Here is an 18824-nt window from a genome sequence, read left to right as displayed (position 1 = left end):
AAGGGCTGTAAGAGGAAGCAACAGAGGAAAGATTGAGACCATTACTTCAGCACTGTTCTGTGAAGGTTTGCTTTGACTACAGAATAGTGTCAAAGCTGTCACTGCATCAAGTAACCCACATAATTTCATGAAGAAAGAGTGACAAGATTTATAGTGACTGCAAAAGCCAAAATATTTCTTGTCATGCTAGGCAATGTTAACTCTGCAGTTTAACAGAGTTGCATACAACCATTTCCAGGAATCTGTGAGAATTCTGTAATGAAGAGAAAGCCTTTACCTATATTCCTGGTGAGGAACAAGTGCATCATCTTGCTCCACCTCCCACCCTTATGCCCTCCTCATGCCTTCATAGACATATATGGCTGGGAGGTGCCTCATTTCCCAAATGTAACGTTGTGGTGTAGAGGAATTGTCTTTGACCAGTAATCAAAATGTCTTATTTCCCAAAACTGATCCCAGCCACTGATTAAATTCTGAATAAAGCTCATTACTAATGGCGGCTGAAGATTTCTGGTGGTGTCACCTTTGTTCTGACAGTGGCTTTGTCGAAGAGGGCAAAGGAGCGGAGAGAGGTTCGGGGCACCCTACTGCCCTTGGGATGGGAAACTGTCCCTAAAAGGCAGAAGAACCAGCAACGAGCAAAGGCATGAGGATCTGGAAGACAATGGAAGCCACTGCATTAAAGACACACAATGTCTAGCCTCAGGACAAGTGGTTTGTAAACGGAAAAGTGTTGAAATGATTTCTCCATTGGCAAAAGACTCCAGATTAGTCCCCCATTTGGAATTCCAAGAGGGGACTGCGAAGGGGGAGGTGACAATGAGACAAAGACTGAACACCCTATGAAATGGTAACATTCTTCAGGTTGGAGTTTGGAATTGCAGAAGCTGGAATGTGTAACAAAAATAATGAATTTTTGAAAATATTATGTGGTGCCTTTGCTTTTGTAAATCTAAACTGATCATCATCCAACAAATCTCGTTTCTTGTTCAGTCTTCTATATATTATTGTCGTTGTGGCTTCAGCTGCCAGAGACTGCAGTCAAGTGAGTGTGAGTTTCGTTTGCACGTGTGTATGTGTGTGTGTGTGTGTTTGGTGAAAATGTTGGAATGAGGCAGATATAGGAGACAACTGTAGAGGAGATGAATCTGTCACATGGTGTTGAAGCAAATTGGATGTAGTTGGTGTCTGATGAGAGAAGTTATCTTGCATGAGTCAGTGAGTGACAGAAGTGTTAGGTATAAATGGGTAGACAAAAATTATAGTGTGTTATCGCATCAGCCACAGGCAGGCTATCACAACCACAAAAGGGATATGCAGGCTAGCCACTTGCACAGTTCTGCAGCTGGGTGCAATGTAATGAGGGCCTAGCTTCTGCACTGTAGAATTTTACTATCAGCAGTGGGATAGATTGCCATATGTTGTAGAACAAGGCAGAGTTTCCATAGCCGACTATACCTGTACAAATTCATGAAGAGGTATTCAACTGGTCAACATAATCTCTACCCACACCATTAGAGATCCCCCTCGATATTGGTCTCTTTTCACAATGTTTGGATAACGAAATGGTGTTACACATTCCCTAGAGATGTGAATCCATCGAGGATCACTATCCAGAACAAATCTGGCTCAGCTGTGAAAAGAACATTGGCCCACAGTTTGACCGTCCAGGTAGCATGTTGGCAACTCCACTCTAGACATTCCCTTCTGAGAAGGAGCATCAGAGGTACACATGCAGTAGATCTCTGACAATTAAGACCACTCTGCCAAAGCCTTCTGTACACTGTTTGCTTCAATGCAACGAATCAACTGGACGCTGCAAGACAGATGCCACTTGCCGTGCAGTACTAAGGTGGTACCGTCATGCCCTTACAGCCAAATACATCCTCTCTTCCTGATGTCACATGTGGTCAGCCCTGCCCTGATCTTTGGGATAAAGTTTTGGTCTCTATAAACAGTCGCCACATCTGAGAAACAACAGATAGATTCATGTTAAGCCATTAGGGCACATCAGTTGCGATTATCCTGCTCGCATTCTTCCTACGGCTCTCTACCACAGAGAGTCTGGTAGGCGTCTTCTCTGTGCCATACTGTACCGTCTGTGACTGTGTACACAGTGACTGTGGAAGTGTAACTACCCAGAAAACACTACCCCATTTGATAGGCCCCCCTTATGTCTCCATTGGCGTGGTTGTCTGTTGACTGAAATGCTGTCTTCCTTGAAGAACGTGATTGTACAGGCATGTACTGATAATTTGTTTGATTATATTGTGAATTAGACACAGGACAGGGAAACAGTGGTTTGTTGCTTTAATTTTGGACACCCATGTAGATGTCCAGAGGCTACCTCTAGTTATAAAACACCCTACCACAGTGAGCATAAATACTCCCAACTTAGAAGCTGGAAGACGCACTTCCACGGATGTCTTACACTCAACCGGCACCATCTCTGTGCCAAACATCAGCCGATTGTGTGGCCCAGTAGCTACAGCTCCATTAAGCAGCATCAACTAGATGAAGCCAATGATCTACGAGGCATCATCTAGTCCTGATGGTATCAAGCTTCAAACTTGATCCGCCGAGGGAAGATCACTAATTGGGTGCCATTGCCTGACACTCCATCCAGTCTCTAAGAGTCCTGGGTTCAACTTGGGGCATCTGCATGCCCCTGCCAGCCATCTTGGGCAGTGGGCTGTTTATGCCAGCGCAGCCGTCTAAGCTCACTGTACTTTGGGTCACCATGGGCACCAGCCGCTGCTTTGCTGTCACAACGTCCCACTGCTTTGCTGTCACAACATCCTGATATCACAGTGAACTGACTCACTGTCCACTAGCCACAGTTGGTTCCAGAGTTGCAGTCACTGACCTCCTACACAGAACAATCGATTAATAAGGAATATTGTTGTTGATTCAGCATTCTTGACTCCACACTTGCTGTGGTAGTGGAAGATCCCACCCCACAGCCCCCAAAATACATCACTTTAGGGGCACTACTGGCCACCCTGCAACAAGTGTCAGTGTAAAAGTCATAACACAACTCAATCACTACAACTGCTATGATTTCTTTGTTAGTAAAAGATTAGATCTCACTTTCTCCTCATATAATGCTGCCTTCTTTCCTTGATAAGGAGTCATTATGATGCACAAGGGTCATTTATTCATTCATCATGTTACATATATCCCATTAGCCCACTGGTTACTACTGGCTTCTGTTGGAAACCACCATTGTAAGACAAAGATATCTGATGGTACACTGAGGTACTTCTACAAATGTAGTGCATTGTAGCAGTCACCAACAGCATTCAAATCGAAGTCGGCATGGAAACAGTGCTACATGAATGTAGGAGATTGTGACATACAGTAAGTGTATTCAGAGCTATTGTGACATAAATTTAAGTTTTTACCACTGATTTTATTACTGGTTTCAAAATGAAACCACTTGGGCAGTATGTAGTTTCAATACAAAATTTATTAAAATTTAGGCCCATTTTTGCTGGTTACTTAGTATTTAGGACTATAATTTGTTTTGGGTATTATGAGTTCATGGAAGCTTTGAGCTGTGGGATTGGGCCTAGGAAAAATGTGAATTTACTTTCAGATATATCACATCACATGGTTGTGAACAGTATGTCTTAGTGTTCCAAAGTGAAACAATCTCCTTAAAATAATCAATTCTTTACTTTTTGCCAATTTCTTCTTGTATTCATTGCTTACTATGATAATAAATGATAATTTCATAAAAATTTTCAAAATCATATGCCAAAATGAAACCATTTCCTTAAAACAACTGGGCAATTATTTTTGCCAATTTCTTCTTGTATTGACTGCTTACTACAATAATAAAGTTTACTTTTCTGGAAGATTTACAAATTATATATATTTTTTCAAATTGTTCGGACTCAAAGGGTTAAGGAGAAGAACTTTCAGGAAAGACTGCAACATCATTCAATAGCACAGGCATAAAAGAAACGCAATGTCTCGAAGGAATGAAATAGGACTACTACTGTCCAAGCTCTATGTTACTCACTTACAAATTAATGTTACTTTCAATTCCAAATTTATGCATATACAAGTACATGTGGTTATCTGTGAAGAAATGTTACTCTAAAGAATAGATGCAAAATTCTGTAAACGTGAACCTTGTGTGAGCTAGCGAGTAGCTGTAAATGCAGAGAAATATAAGTTTATACAAGTAATGAATTATAAAAACCTGTCACCTTCGATTACGTGATTAATAACTCTCAAATGGAGTCAGTCATATATTGTACCTGGTAATAATAATGTCTAACAATACGAAGGCTGGGTACAAGCAACACTATAGGACACGGGCTGATGTCTTCTCATTTATAAAAAACAGGGCCAACAACAAAATTCCAAATTCCAACACTGAACACTAGTCATGCTCCTTGTGACACTAAACAAATCATATGAGTAAAGTAAAGGTAGTCCACTTTTCTTTTTGGTTGTAAGGGAGCACTTTTTCAGGTAGGATCCATTTTCCAAGGTGCTGAATTGTAGTAAATCACATTTCAGGTCTAGTTTTCTGAGGTGGCACTGTGTATATCTCAGTCATTTTAAGCAAATTATTTCATAACTTCATTTGTGAACATCCTTGTTGGTTAAGTAAACAGAGTACAAGCTCTGTTTGTTAAAAACTTAGGGTCATACGCAAATGTACCCTCCTTAATTACTGCTATTTTGACAGACATTTTACTTGGCAAACACTGGCTAGCTTGAGAAAGGCCATAGCCTGATGCCAGTTACTGACTAAATAACATCTGTTTCAGTTGCAACCCTGGTTTGTCTCTTTTTGCATCACAATCTAAAAATGATTTTCTGTCCCACTGTACCCAGCACACTGGAGTTATGAAATAATTATGTCTTTAAGCTGTGGACTAATGCTGTGCTTAACCTGTAAGAACTGGTTTCATGAACAGTAAAAATCTGGTCTTTGTCATCCCTGTTATGTTATCTATAAAACAATGATCATTTTATGGGAGAGAGAATTTACTGGTCTTCAGGCTATGTGAGCATCATGTAACAAAAATTACTATGTTTTCTATTGTTATTCAATGAGTGGCAAAAATAGCTATGCTAAATACAATACTAAAGGTAGAGACTTATAAACACATCTTGTTTAACACGATGACAACATTCTACTCACCAAGTGGCAGCAGGAGAAAACACACACAAAAGTGCAAGCTTTCAGAGCCAGTGGTTCCTTCTTCTGGCAGAAGGGTTGAAGGGGAAAGGATGAGGGATGAAGGAAAAGGACCGGCAAGTTTTCCTAAATTATATTATCAAAAATTAATTATTTTGTTGATATGATAAAAAAAAGAATACCAAAGAAATTAATTTTGTATACAGAGAATAAACTTACTCATATTTTTGGTGCAAAATGTGTGTTAAACGAGCTATTTCATTCTTTGCTTGAAGATGGAGAACAGTTCTTTCTCTTTCTTCCCTCAAATTTTCCATTTCATCTTTTGCTATATTTCTTGCATTTTGTTTTTCTTCTACAATAGATTTAATTTTTTCTAGCTTCTCAGAGATGATCTGGCATCGATACTGCAAAGAAAAGTGTCATTAGGTTACAACTGTTTTCAATAAATGTAACTTGGCTTCTCACTGAATAATATATCATGTCTAGATATGATGGTGTTTCCAACAAAGTACTAAAGATTGGTTCCTGTATAATAAATCCTGTCTTATCTGAAATATGTAACGCATCACCAACACAATGCATTTTCCCAGAGAGACTGAAATATCCCGTTGTTAATCTCCTCTTTAAGAAAAGTGATAAGAGAGGTCAATAGCTAACAGTCTGTTTCCCTACAGGTATCATTTTCCAGAATTTTAGAGAAGAATATGTATTCTAGAATATTAACTCTCCCGAGCAACAATAATATCCTTAGTAAATCACAGTCTGGATTTCAGAAGAGTGCTCTACTGAGAATGCCATTTGAATGTTCATGTACCAAGTTTTACAAGCATTAAATAACGAAATATCGCTGTTTGGTATTTTCTGGGACCTATCTAAGGCATTTGACCGTGTGAATCACAATATTCTTCTACATAAACTGCAGTTTTATGGGACTGATGGGTACATCTAACCAAAGGAATGCAGAAAAAATGGAAAGTACTGTGCCGCATGTGTTCTACAGGTTTAATTTATTAAGGTTAACCAGTTTTGACTTGCGAGGCACTGAGTAATTTAACCAATGTAATCCGAGGACAATATTCTGACTGGGGAGAAACCACTTAGGGTCAGTCTTGGGTCTGCTACTGTTCCTCATAAATGTAAATGATTTTCCAAATAGTAATAGTAGTAGTAGTAGCTTTATTCATCCGTAGATCTCTTTTTACAAGGATATAGGAGATGTCAAATTATTTACAAGTTTAGACCAATTTAAAATTAGCTAATTCATATACACATATATTTAAAGACTCCTGGTATACAATACTTTTTTTACGAATAACTTATTAAATAATGTAATGCCACACCGTTCACTCATAACTCACTATCAGTCACTGCACACACTATACACACATTGTTTCATACCCCCCCCCCCCCCCCCCCCCACACACACACACACACACAGGTGATCTCTGGGCCATTTTCTGTACTGCAACTTCCCACTTGCTATCCTGAAAAACTGAGTCAGAATTCCTCCACAATGAGTGAGATGTTGAGCTGAGAAAGAGGAAGAGCTGTTAGTATCGTACCATGCACAGCTTGGGGGTAAGTATTTCTAGAAAGGAAAAAAGAAGGAAAAAACATAAAGTGAAGGTGTTATGTGAAATGTTTTATAATCATTATCATTATTATTGTTATTTATTTGTACAACATTTTTTTATCAAACTCCTACTCTGTTTTATATAAGTAATCCTTCAATGTATAAAATGTATTGCATAATGTATTTTTTCAATTTCTTTAATCTCTTTTGGTAATTTACTGTACAGTTTTATTCCTTGGTAGAAAATGCTGTTTTGAGTTTTATGTTTATTTTTTCTTGGTAAATGTAAGTTGAGTCTATCTTTTGTTGCATGGTCATGGACAGAGCTGTTTGTGCAGTAATTACCAATGTTATTTTTGATGTGTATAACTGACTGGTAAATGTATTCACACGGAGCAGTTAAAATCCCCAGTGTTTTGAACAGATCTTTACAATGAGCTCGACTAGTATTTTTGGTTTTTATTCTTAAGGCTCTTTTCAGGAGTTTGAAAATTGTGTTCATATTTTGTGCGTTTGTTCCCCCAAAAAAATGCCATAGGTAAGAATTGAGTGTAAATATGAATAATATGTAACTAAAAGACACTGCATGTTACACGCTAAGGGCATAACATGCTGATGACATTCTGTTTGCAAGTACCTTTGTGTATTCACACCACTTCAACTGAGAATCAATATTCATTCCTAGAAATTTTACATTTGTTACACTGTCTATGGAGGTGCCATCTACATTTAATTTAACATTGTCATTTTCTCTCTTCAAACTGAAATTTATGGCATTTGTTTTCTTTATGTTCAATGTCACTTTATTGCTTATTGACCAATCATAAACTTCCTTGAGAGTTTCATTTGCTTTCTCGGCAAGGAATTCTCTTGTTTTCTCAGAGACTATAATATTGCTGTCATCAGTGGAGAGAATTTTTTCACCATGGGTAACACTAGTGGGAAAAGCATTGATGTATACCAGGAATAGTATTGGTCCTAATATGCTACCTTGTGGAGCCCCTATATTTATGTATTTTGGTTCTGATAAGTGTTTTACTAAATGTTTACATCTTTTTTGAAGTATGTGTTATCTCTACTCTTTGTGCCCTACCTGCTAGGTATGATCGAAACCAGTCATTAGCTGCCCCTCTTATTCCTAATGCTTCTAATTTATTTAATAGAATCTTGTGGTCAACTGTATCAAACACCTTAGAAAGATCCAAAAATATGCCTGTGACACACACATCTTTATCAAGAGCGTCAAGTACAACTTTTGTGAATTCTACTATGGCTGACTCCGTATTTTTGCCACTTCGGAAATCAAACTGTGAATCCTTTAAAAGATTGTATTTATTCAGGTGATTCATTAACCTATCTTTCATAACTGCTTCTATTATTTTTGAGAATGCTGACAGCAGGGAAATGGGCCGGTAATTTTCTGTGTGTTCTGCAGTACCTTTCTTAAGCAAAGATACAACTCTTGCCTGTTTTAACTGCTCTGGAAATGTCCCTGATGTGGATTCATTTATTATATTTGTCAAGGGGCCTTGTATAATCCCTATGCATTGTTTCAGTGCACACATTGGTACTTCATCTAAGCCTGCTGACTTTTTATTTTTTAGTTTTTGAACAGTTTCATTGACTTCATTCTCTGCGGTTGGAAGTAACATCATTCTATTTAGTGCAACATTATTTACAAGTGTTATATTAGTTTTGGGGAAATTTTGCTGTAACTTCTCTGCAATACTTGAAAAATGCTCGTTTACATAGTTTGTTAAGTGTTGTTGATCATTTATTACCTTATCCCCCTCCCTTAGCAGTATGTTATTCTGCGATTGTTTGCCTCTCCCCGTTTCCTTTTTTATAACATCCCAGACTGCTTTGCTTTTATTCTCTGCATTATATATTATTTTGTCATTAAATGATTTTTTTGCAGCAATCAGCACCTTCCTATAGATCTTTTTGTATCTGTGATAGAAATTTAAGAATTCTGGATCACTGTAAATCTTTTTCATGGAACTGAGGTGTTTAAGTGTTTGGGAGGACTTCTTAATACCTGCTGTTATCCATCTGTTTTTGTGAGATGTTGATACAGACACACATACTTTTGGAAATGCCTTTTCAAAGTTCAATTTAAACAATGTGGGGAATTTAGAGAATTTCATATTCACATTGGTTTCCTTATACACTTCATCCCAGCTTTGTTTTTCTAGTTCTTCTGAAAAATCTTTTATTCTGATTTCTGATAGATGTCGTTTGTAGGCTTGTAATTTAGGGAATGATTCAATGCCTCATTTTACTGTTGTTATTTGACAGAGATGGTCTGACAGTCTGAGATCTTTTACAGCTACATCACATTTTTACCTGACCATATTTGTGGCCACATGGTAAATTACTGATGCAGTCATTGTAGTAACCCTTGTTGCACTATTGACCAATAGGGACTTGCCAAAACTTTGAAGGATGTTTAGAAAGGTGCTGCTGGATTCATTTATGATATTAGTGTTGATGTTAATGTCCCCACACAAAATTATGTTGACTTTTGTACTTGAGACTTTATCTAGAACTTCTGTTAATTTATTGAAAAATGTGTCCACACAACCACTGGAAGATCTATACACACACAAAATGAGTAATTTCTTGGTGATATCAAGCCCAGTTAATTCAATAGCTGATATTTCAAAGTGTTTGTCTTCACTTACTGTACTGAGGTCATGTCTTGATTTGATCTGTGTTCCTTTTCTGATATAAATGCATGATCCTCCAACCCTCTGCAGTAAGAGTTTGCCCTTTCATACAATGATAATACTACATGTTGGATTTGTGTGTGTCTACACCAGTGCTCAGTAATACAAACTACTGTGCAGTCTAACATTCAAACAGAATTGTTCTTTTAGCAGATGACATTAATATTGTAGTCAATCCAAGTATACATGCAGCTGCACAAGAAATGGTAAACAATGTTCTTAAAAGTATCACTGACTGGATTTCTGCAAATGTCTCGTCTTCAATTTTAAAAAGACATATCATATTCAGTTCTGCACATCTATGGGTACTACACCAATGAATAAGCATAACACATGGTGAGGAAATTATAGGTGGGGTGGAAACTTCTAAATTCTTAGGGGTCCATACTGATAAGAATTTAAACTGGAAAAAGAAAATTCCTGAACTCAAAAACTTAGTCCAGTCACATTTTCACTTAAGAGTCACTGCAAAATTTGGGGAGAGAGAAATCATTAAGTTGACATATTTTCATTCAATAACGTCATATAGAATAACAATTTGGTGTACATGTTCATCTTGTTGACATCAGTTTAAGGTGTCAGGCTTTTCAAATATTTCTTTACAGTTATTTATTCTCTCATGAATTTCGTTGTAAATAATCCACTGCAGTTCAAAAAGAACAATGATGTATACAATTATGATGAGAGAACAAAAAATGTCATTCATTATGTTACATTAAGATTGCCTTTAACACAAAAAGGGGTGCACAATGCTGCAACCAATATTTTTGATTCCTTACTCAGTGACATAAAAGCCCGAGAGACAGGAAAGTAAAATTTAAAAATAAACTGAAAAAGTTTCTCCTAGACAAGTCCTTCTATCCTGTAGAAAAATTTCTATTATTGTAATTGTAAAAGGTGGTAGTTAGGAATTACTAGCTTGCATTTGATGTCTTATATATATATAACTTATGCAACATCATTATGTTTTGTCAAGCGAATGGTCCATGGAAACTGCAGTGTGACACCACAGATTACACATCTTCAGGTTAGCAGTGAATAACACTTTGCCACAAAATGATCAAATACTGCTATTTTAGAATAATCGTTTATCTCTGGAGTACTTTCATTCAACTGACAGTCTTCTAGCAAGTAAACATTCGTAAAAAATAACAGTGACAGTAGCTTTTCCTGGAGATGTAGTCACAGCCAAATTATGCAAACTTATTATCCAGTCACCACATTATTGTTTTACAGAATCTATATCTGCTTTTTAGTTGGTACTGCACAAATATCATTCTATTATGCACGTGTCCTGAAAGTTAGAATCCATGAAGATCAAGATCAGTTGAAAAAGACTGTGGCCACATGGCAAAGGTTGTTTGTGACGAAATAGTTCATGAGTGAACAACTGTATGGCAGTGTCCAATGGGTACAATATTTCTGCAAGTGACATGTTGCTATCACTGAGTGTGCTGATGAACTGACTGCATCAGAGCTAGTGAGTAGCTTTTTATCTCCTTCCCCCATTCCTCCAAGCTGCTGCTTCATTCACAGTCCATGCTTGGGAATGAGTGCCTAGCTGATGTTTCCTTCCCCCTCCCCTAAAATCATCACTTTGTCCATATTGAGCACCCAGTAACATGTTGGTGACGTTTTCACTGTTGCTCCACCTGCTCCTGATGTCAGTTTGTTATGGGATATTTCCTTCTTCTTCTTTTTCTTCTTCTTCTTCTTCATTAGGCGAAGTGTGGGTTCATAGCCCTTACTAAAGATGCTGCCACTATCACTATGGATTGGCTGTTCCCTTACTAGAATCTGGATATATCCTTTAATTTCAGAGTCCCAGATATTAGACTTATGGGTCAGAACCTTTGCACGGTCGTAATTCATTAATTCTAATTCCAATAGGTAGCACTCCTCAACTGCTAACTTGTTTGGCGACAGCAGTCTGGTGTGTCGCTGGTGTTCACAGCAGTGATCTTCGATAGTACACACCGACTGACTTACGTATGTTCCACAAAATTGGCAGGTGGATTTAATAGACCCGGACTTGCAAAGTCTGTGATCATTCTTGTCTCTTAAGATTTTTTGTAGTTTTTTCCATTCTTGCAATTCACACAGTTAATTAGGAATGCACGATACTTTATTATCATAAGCAAGGAAGACAGCTGAGGCATGAACAGAGATTAAGGTAATAAAGTGTTGGCAGTTCGCACCAGCCTAGGTCTGCTAAACCTGCTGAGTTGCTTAACATAGCAGGACTGGATATCAACAAGGAATTAATAATTTTCTATATGTATTGACCACATAGATACTTTTTTATGTAAATTAAGCAAAATTCTAAATAAAGAGTTGGCCACAAAAGTTAATATAATTTTGTAGGGAGACATAAATACTAGGGTCACAAATAAAACTAATATGACCCTCAAAAATATCTTTTACAGTTTCAGCATGTACCTTTTGGTCAACAGCTCAAGAAGAGTAGCTGTAACAGCACCAGTAATTGACTACATGCCCACAAATGTGGACACTGAAAAGAGAGGTGTAGCTGTAAAATATCTTGGACTCTCAAAACATTTCTGCCAAATAACAACAGTACAATCAGATATGAAAAAAAATCTGTCAACTGCACACCTAAAACAGACTTTTGCCAGAAGCCAAAATGCAAGATTTTTGAGGAGGACTAGCAAATCAATGTCGGTATGAAGGGTATACAGAAAGCAATGTCAAAGTGAACAATTTGAATTTTGAAAAGGTGTAATCAAAAGTAACCGCATCAGCAGCAATGTCTCACAAAACTGAATAGATAACACAAGATGTCAGACAGTCCTCTCAGACCCTTCTGTACCCCAGTTCCAAGGAAAAGTGTCATAATGGACCAGAGTTCTTAAATTTCTGCCATATAATTATAGGTAATATACAATGCAGTGAATGAACACAAAACATCTGGGATGTCATTAAAAAGGTAACACGGAGAGACCAACGAAAGAATAACAACATACAGATAAGGGAGAAAGGTCCACACCACCTAGCAAACTTTGTGTTGTAGAGAAATTACAAAACAATTTTCCCAAAAAGAAATATAACACCTATAAATAATAATGTATTAAATGCAATTATGTAATTATCAACCATAGAGCATAATGCCAGTAAAACTGTACAAAACAGAGAAATTTAGAAGTAGTAGTCATAGACGGGGATGACGACATCACAGAGGACTCCTCTCCAGATGTCAAGATAGGTCCATCCTTGCAGTCACGGTCTCTGGCTGAGCTACCTGTCACCACCTCCCTCTTCCTGATGTGTCACCACTGTCACTGGCCAGGGCACCACCTGAATAAGGGGGGGGGGGGGGATCTTGTATCTTAGACTAATAGCAACTCAGCCTCTGACTCAGATGTCAAGACTGACACAGAAAATTGCTGACATAACCGCAATCTGAACTAGGAAGTGCTTGAAACATGCTGTGACTCAGACTAAGAGGTGGTCACAGCGTGGCACATGGTTCCCTCAACTACAGTGCACAGCCAGTATGTATGAAACTATATTGGTCATGCAAGAGCACTTCTGATATCATCTTAACTCATCATGAAAACCTGCCATTGCATATAGACTTGAGCACATTCGGTAGTACTACACTGGAGGACTTCGGCTATTGATATGTTGACTTTGTTTTGGATCGCTGGACTCATAATTCACTTGTTGTACTGTGACTTTTATTTCAGTGTGAGAATAAATCACAGTATTCATCAAGTTTAACATCACTTCCTTGAATTCTCTTGTGTCCAAGTACCCTGGACAATCGCACATTTTTTCCCTTGTAATTGTAGGAGGAGAAGGGAGTATTGAATCTTCTGGGCATATATATTTGCTGAGTACATGCAGAATTTCTTTACTTTTTTTTAAAAAAAAAAAAAAATATATATATATGGGGCACTCAACGTCATGGTCATCAGCAAGTACATGTGTTGCATAGACTTAAGGGTATTCAATGAATCAGAGCAGATGAGTACGTTCTCAACAGTAATATGTGTCATGTGCTCCACCACACTGAAAATTGCACTTAATTATGTGTCAAGTACAGTATACTTGTTTGGTAAGCAGACCATGAAGACATGTCCAGGGAAAACCACTGAGCAGCCAAGGCTGTCTGCCAACTTCAATTCATCCATGAAAGTTTCCATACGACTGTGGGGCTCATTTAAATATAGAATTAAAAACATGTGCCGAAGTGCCTTCTCTCATGAAGTTCAATAAGTTTAAATTTACTCTCAATCTTTTCAGCAGCCAGGATGGCTGTCAGCTACAGCCTTGGATCAGTGTCGAAAGCCTTGAGATGCATAGGTCTCACTGGTGCGTAAACCAGGCATCCATAATCTAGCCAGGTTTGTACAAAAGCTTTACACAGTCCTCAAACTGCACACAGGGCCAGACTGTGATGTGCTGGGACAAAGAACACATTATTTTGTATTGTGGTGGCCACTTGGGTAGATGGGCCAGGAAGGGATGGGGAGGACCTGGCAGGGGCCATACTGGTGATATTCAGACTGTTTAATATTTCTGATGCAAGATAGCAGAACTGCACATCAGCTTCTGCAATGAACATATCAGATATCTCCTGTCTGATTTTATGAGAACATCACTGCAAATATTAATCAACTTTCTGTAACTGTATCGTTTCATAAACAGGTCTTGACAAGTACAAGAAACACTTTGTCCTTGCGCTTTTTCAATTGGGCAAAAAAAAGGTCGTGGTTCAGTTTAAGCACAATTACAAGTATCAGTTATATACCACCTATATTTTCTCTTGTGTGTGCCATAACTCTCAGGGAAGCTCTTTCTGATTTATTGAAATGATTAAAATATGTTACTATAACCAAGGTACCATGAGCCACCACTTGTACTGTTCCTCTCTCTGATTTCTTGAAATGATTAAAATATGTTACTATGACCAAGGTACCATGAGCCACCATTTGTACTGTTCCAGCATTGATCATCTCTTCCTTCATACATATGCTACCTACAAGTGCACATCCCCCACCACAGACACACACACATATATACATACATTTACATTGTTATGCATTCACATGTGCACTGCTTGTGTGAAGGATGGGTAAGCATTTCCACCAGGTGACAATGCCTTAAGATCAGGCATAGTAGCTTAGTATCAGCTGTTGTCTGTGACATATCTTTGTGTGTCCTTGTTGTCAAGAATGTGGAACAATTTATGAATGAAATTAAGCTGTGTCAACTGCATTGTCATCAAAGATTGGACAAATACAACTGTGATGCAATTTATAACTTATGGATGAAATGGCAAAGGAATGGGCATTTATGTGGTAGGCTTGAATATAAATTATCGTTCTTTATAACCAATTTTATTTTATGATGAACCAGTATGTATGAGGAATATAGTAGATTGCTAAGTATTTTAAAACTATTTTTGAAAGGTTATTTAATAAATTTAAGTTGAATGTTTAATGAAATACACAACAAAAGAGTTTCTGACTGAGCTTAATGTAGAAATCCTCTTGAATTTTTGCATACCACCACGGTTACCAAACTTTTCAGCTTCAATACTGAATCCTTCCCCGTCGATAACAATATTAAGGAGGCGGCAAATGCACTTAATTAAGCGATCAGTTATGTCAATGGATGTTTCAGTTTCCTTTCTCAGTAATCTCCGTTTATCTATAATTATACCAAATGTGTGTTTCAACAACTTTTCTTGCTCTGGAATGCTTATCATCTTACAGGCTCTTCTTGTTATTCAAACATCAGTGAGAAAAGGAATAAGTTTCATCTCCCAAAATGACGCATGATAGTTCACGACACATTTTTTTAAGTTCTGTTGGTGGTCATAGTAACAGTTCCCCATTCATAAAGTTCTTATTTAACATACTTGCTTTGAACCTACCTCCATCTGACTGTTTGCTATAGGCACCAACACCTACAGCTATAAATTTGTAACTGGCACCAGCAATTGTCTCACTTACAAATGAATATACTGCTTGTAATTTCAGAATATGCTGCCAGAATGTTCACGAATTTTTGAAGAGATATTTTAATTCCAAGAACTATGAACAGTTCCTTGTTAGAGGAAACAGAAGTACTGAGACAAATGGAATCGTTTACGAATTTTGTGTGTCTCAAGACGAAAATCATCCTGTAAGGTACTCACTGGCTCCAGTCGATGGACCATTGCCACTACCAAGTACCACATCACTGTAGAGAGAAAAATATTGAAGAAGAATTTTTTGAGCTCACAAATGACTATGGGTTTCAGAGTTCAGTAAACTCCATATCTCTTCAAAGGCAAACATACGTAAAACTTGAGATACAAGACCCTCTTTATAATGAACTGAAGCCTGTGAGTTCTACTTCAAAACAGTGACACTGCAATAATTTACATTACAGTACCATTATACACACTTTTTCTTCTGCTGTTACAGTCCCACAAAAATTGGTGTTCTGTTTTGAAATTTTGTGTTGAATGTTCTGCAGCACCCACTAAAATGTATTATGATTATGAGTCATATGAACAAAAATTTTCAGGGGAATTTCTTAGCTCTTCCTGTAAAAAAAAAAAAAAAAAAAAAAAAAAAAAACACTTCTAAATTTATCACTTTACAGGATGAGCCAATAATCTCCTGTTTTTTCTGGGCTTCAAAATTCTGTAAGTGACAGCACTGTCAAAGCAATATCAATACAACAATGAAGTGATTGTTCTATAAAAGAGCACAAACCGACTGGCAGTGAACAAGTGGTGGCTGTATCTATGTTATCTATTAAGTTGTATGTCAGCTGTTGAAGAATAGGAGTTCCTTTGATGGTGCAGTTTAGCCTGCTAAGCAGGAAAGGGGGTCGGGATAGGAAAGAGGAGGGGGATCTATGACATGTACTTCTCGCAGTTTAAAGTGATTTGAACTGCGTGAGGACAAAACAGACAGTAATTCATATACCTGTCCTGCAGTGTTTGAGGCTACACTGAAGCTGCCCAGTATCCTTTCTATTAAAACAGAAAAAATCAAATGCATTGGCCATAGATCAGAGAGAATAATTTCAAAATTTGGCAGGGTGATATCTGGCGATCCAGTACCAAGTCTACAGAAACACTGTTCTACTTGTCACTGGTTTTATCAAATTAATGTCTTAAAATAAATATTGTTCCCAAGAGTTATGCACAGTTCTTTGAATGTGGAGATAGTGTCAAACAAACAGTGTGGTATTACAGAACGCGCGCACGTGCGTGCATGTTTCTCCTACAAACTGAGAAAGAATTTCATTCCAAAAGCTAGCAAAGCAAAGCTCTGTAGCTTTTGTTTGTGCATCTGTCGACAACACAGCCCTTATGCCTTTCGGTGAGTCATTTCCTTTTCTCCTAAATCGAATGTCCATCCCATTAATGCCAGTGGCTCCAAAAGCTTGCAAATTTTATTGCATTTGTATGTGTGTTCTCCTGGCACCACTTGATGAGTAGATTTTTTATCTATACAGTTATATTTTATTTTCAAAAAGTGATTACTTTTGTTGATACATTCCACTAATTGTAGGATATGGACAAGAATTAATTTCTCATCTTTTATAATATAAAGTGTAAGCTACCATAAGACCACAGCAGATGATTAAATGGTCTTTTCTGAGGGGGAAAAATCAAATATAGTTTGAATTTTTTTATACATGAATGATTAAAATCACATGAGACTCCAATACTAGGCCTGCACTGGTCACCAGTAATGTGCTTTTCTATCCTGTAGTATTTGACACTACACTAAATCCAAACACTTCCCATCGGTAAGCATGGTAAGCTACATGCTATCACAATTTTTCAATACGAATTTGTAAATCAAGTCCATGTGCTTGACAAATAGCATCATTTTGCAATGATCGCTACCACAATTACGAAAAGATAGTTTATTTAGAAGCTAACGAAAGATGCTTCATTACTAGACGTAAAAATATTTTTTAGCCAAATATTTTCTTCAAAATTTATTGAGGAAGGTTACAGAAATAAAAAATTTCTTAAAATGAAGAGTAGCCTATTTTTTCACAAGTAGAACTTTTATTAAAAAATAAGTTGAGAAACGGCTGTAATGTGGTCTTATATACCTTGAAGTGCTTCACAGCATCAAAATCAGAAAAGCAGATTTTCTCCCTTCACCAGACAAGTCCTGTGACTAGGGCACTTCAAACTGTTCAGTGCCCTTATGGACCTCATCATCAGATGTCTTAGGTGTGGTAGCTACAACAGCTTTGAATCAAATGCCAGGCCCAGAAACATCACCAAACCTTCAAAACAAAAAATTGTGTTCCTCTTTTGCAGTTATGTGAAATACTATTTCACAATTGTCTGCAGAAACTCCAAAATCAGTATGAGTAACCCACTCTTCCAACCTTCTAATTGAGAGTTGCAACTGTTGACTTTCTGTTGTGAAGTAGGAAGGAGGGAAAAATGAACTATAAAATTATCTTCAAATAAGGAGTATTACACTGGGCTCCTTTCTATACTCATTACACTCTTTATAACAATACTGAAAATTGTTATACTTAAAATACTGAATCAGGACACCATTTTCGTTCTCAAATTTAGCCACTCGATATCCTAGAAAACATTGGGATAGGAAGGACTGTATAAGTATAGCAGTAATTCATGGAACTATCACAAAATATTGTAGCTCAAAGTAGTATCATATGCCCTGTCCATACAATAAGATACGTCTATTAGATGTTGCCTCCAAAGGAAGCCTGTTACACACCTGCCTCCTTTTGGTCCAAGTTGCCAATACTGCATCAGTTTCTCTACAGTCCACACTGAGAGTGACTAAGGGGCCTCCTGGTATCTAGAATCCAGACCTGGTGATGATTAACTGTACACTCAAAGGACACAGCATTGTTGGATCTGAAGATCAACGCACCCCTTTTCACAGCCGCAGAATGGTGATTGGATGCCACATCACGGCTGATGGTAACAGTAGACTAGGTGATGCCTCTGGCTGTAGTTCGGGGAGCTCCCCCCCCCCCCCCCCCCCCCCCTCCTCCATCACAGGGTCCTTCTCTTCACCTCCCTATAGTATAAGTGCTGTAAGTGTTCCATTATGCTTTCTGGAAATCCTTACTGACAGCATCCAATACTTGAGTTAAACTAGTGTAACAAATCTCTCTCTCTCCTTAATAACACTGCAGCATGCTCAAAAGGTATAACATTTCCAAAGACACGAGGCTCTCAGTAACTCAGGCTCAATGACATGTTGTGGTAGATCCCTGCAGCACATTGTGTGCATAACAGTTCCCAAAAAGGAGGAGCAGGCATGAGAGTCACGCAGTAACATCCCTGAGACCATCTTAAACTAAATCTTCATTAGTGTGCAGCAAC

The 18824-nt window shown here is 37.7% G+C and overlaps 1 protein-coding gene across 2 annotated transcripts in view; it reads right to left on the bottom strand.

The window, feature by feature from the left end:
• LOC126458421 (structural maintenance of chromosomes protein 4-like) overlaps positions 1 to 18824 on the bottom strand; it is a 330847-nt gene that overhangs the window by 199163 nt on the left and 112860 nt on the right. For both annotated transcript variants that reach the window (XM_050095456.1, XM_050095457.1), the window contains exon 5: positions 5381 to 5568. In XM_050095456.1, coding sequence (XP_049951413.1) covers positions 5381 to 5568 — 188 coding nt within the window. The remainder of the gene's footprint in view (positions 1 to 5380; positions 5569 to 18824) is intronic.

Source organism: Schistocerca serialis, chromosome 2 (assembly GCF_023864345.2).
Source record: "Schistocerca serialis cubense isolate TAMUIC-IGC-003099 chromosome 2, iqSchSeri2.2, whole genome shotgun sequence".
Taxonomy (NCBI): Eukaryota; Metazoa; Arthropoda; class Insecta; order Orthoptera; family Acrididae; genus Schistocerca; species Schistocerca serialis.
Note: the sequence above shows the minus strand (reverse complement) of the source record. Positions and strands in the feature narration are given on the sequence as shown.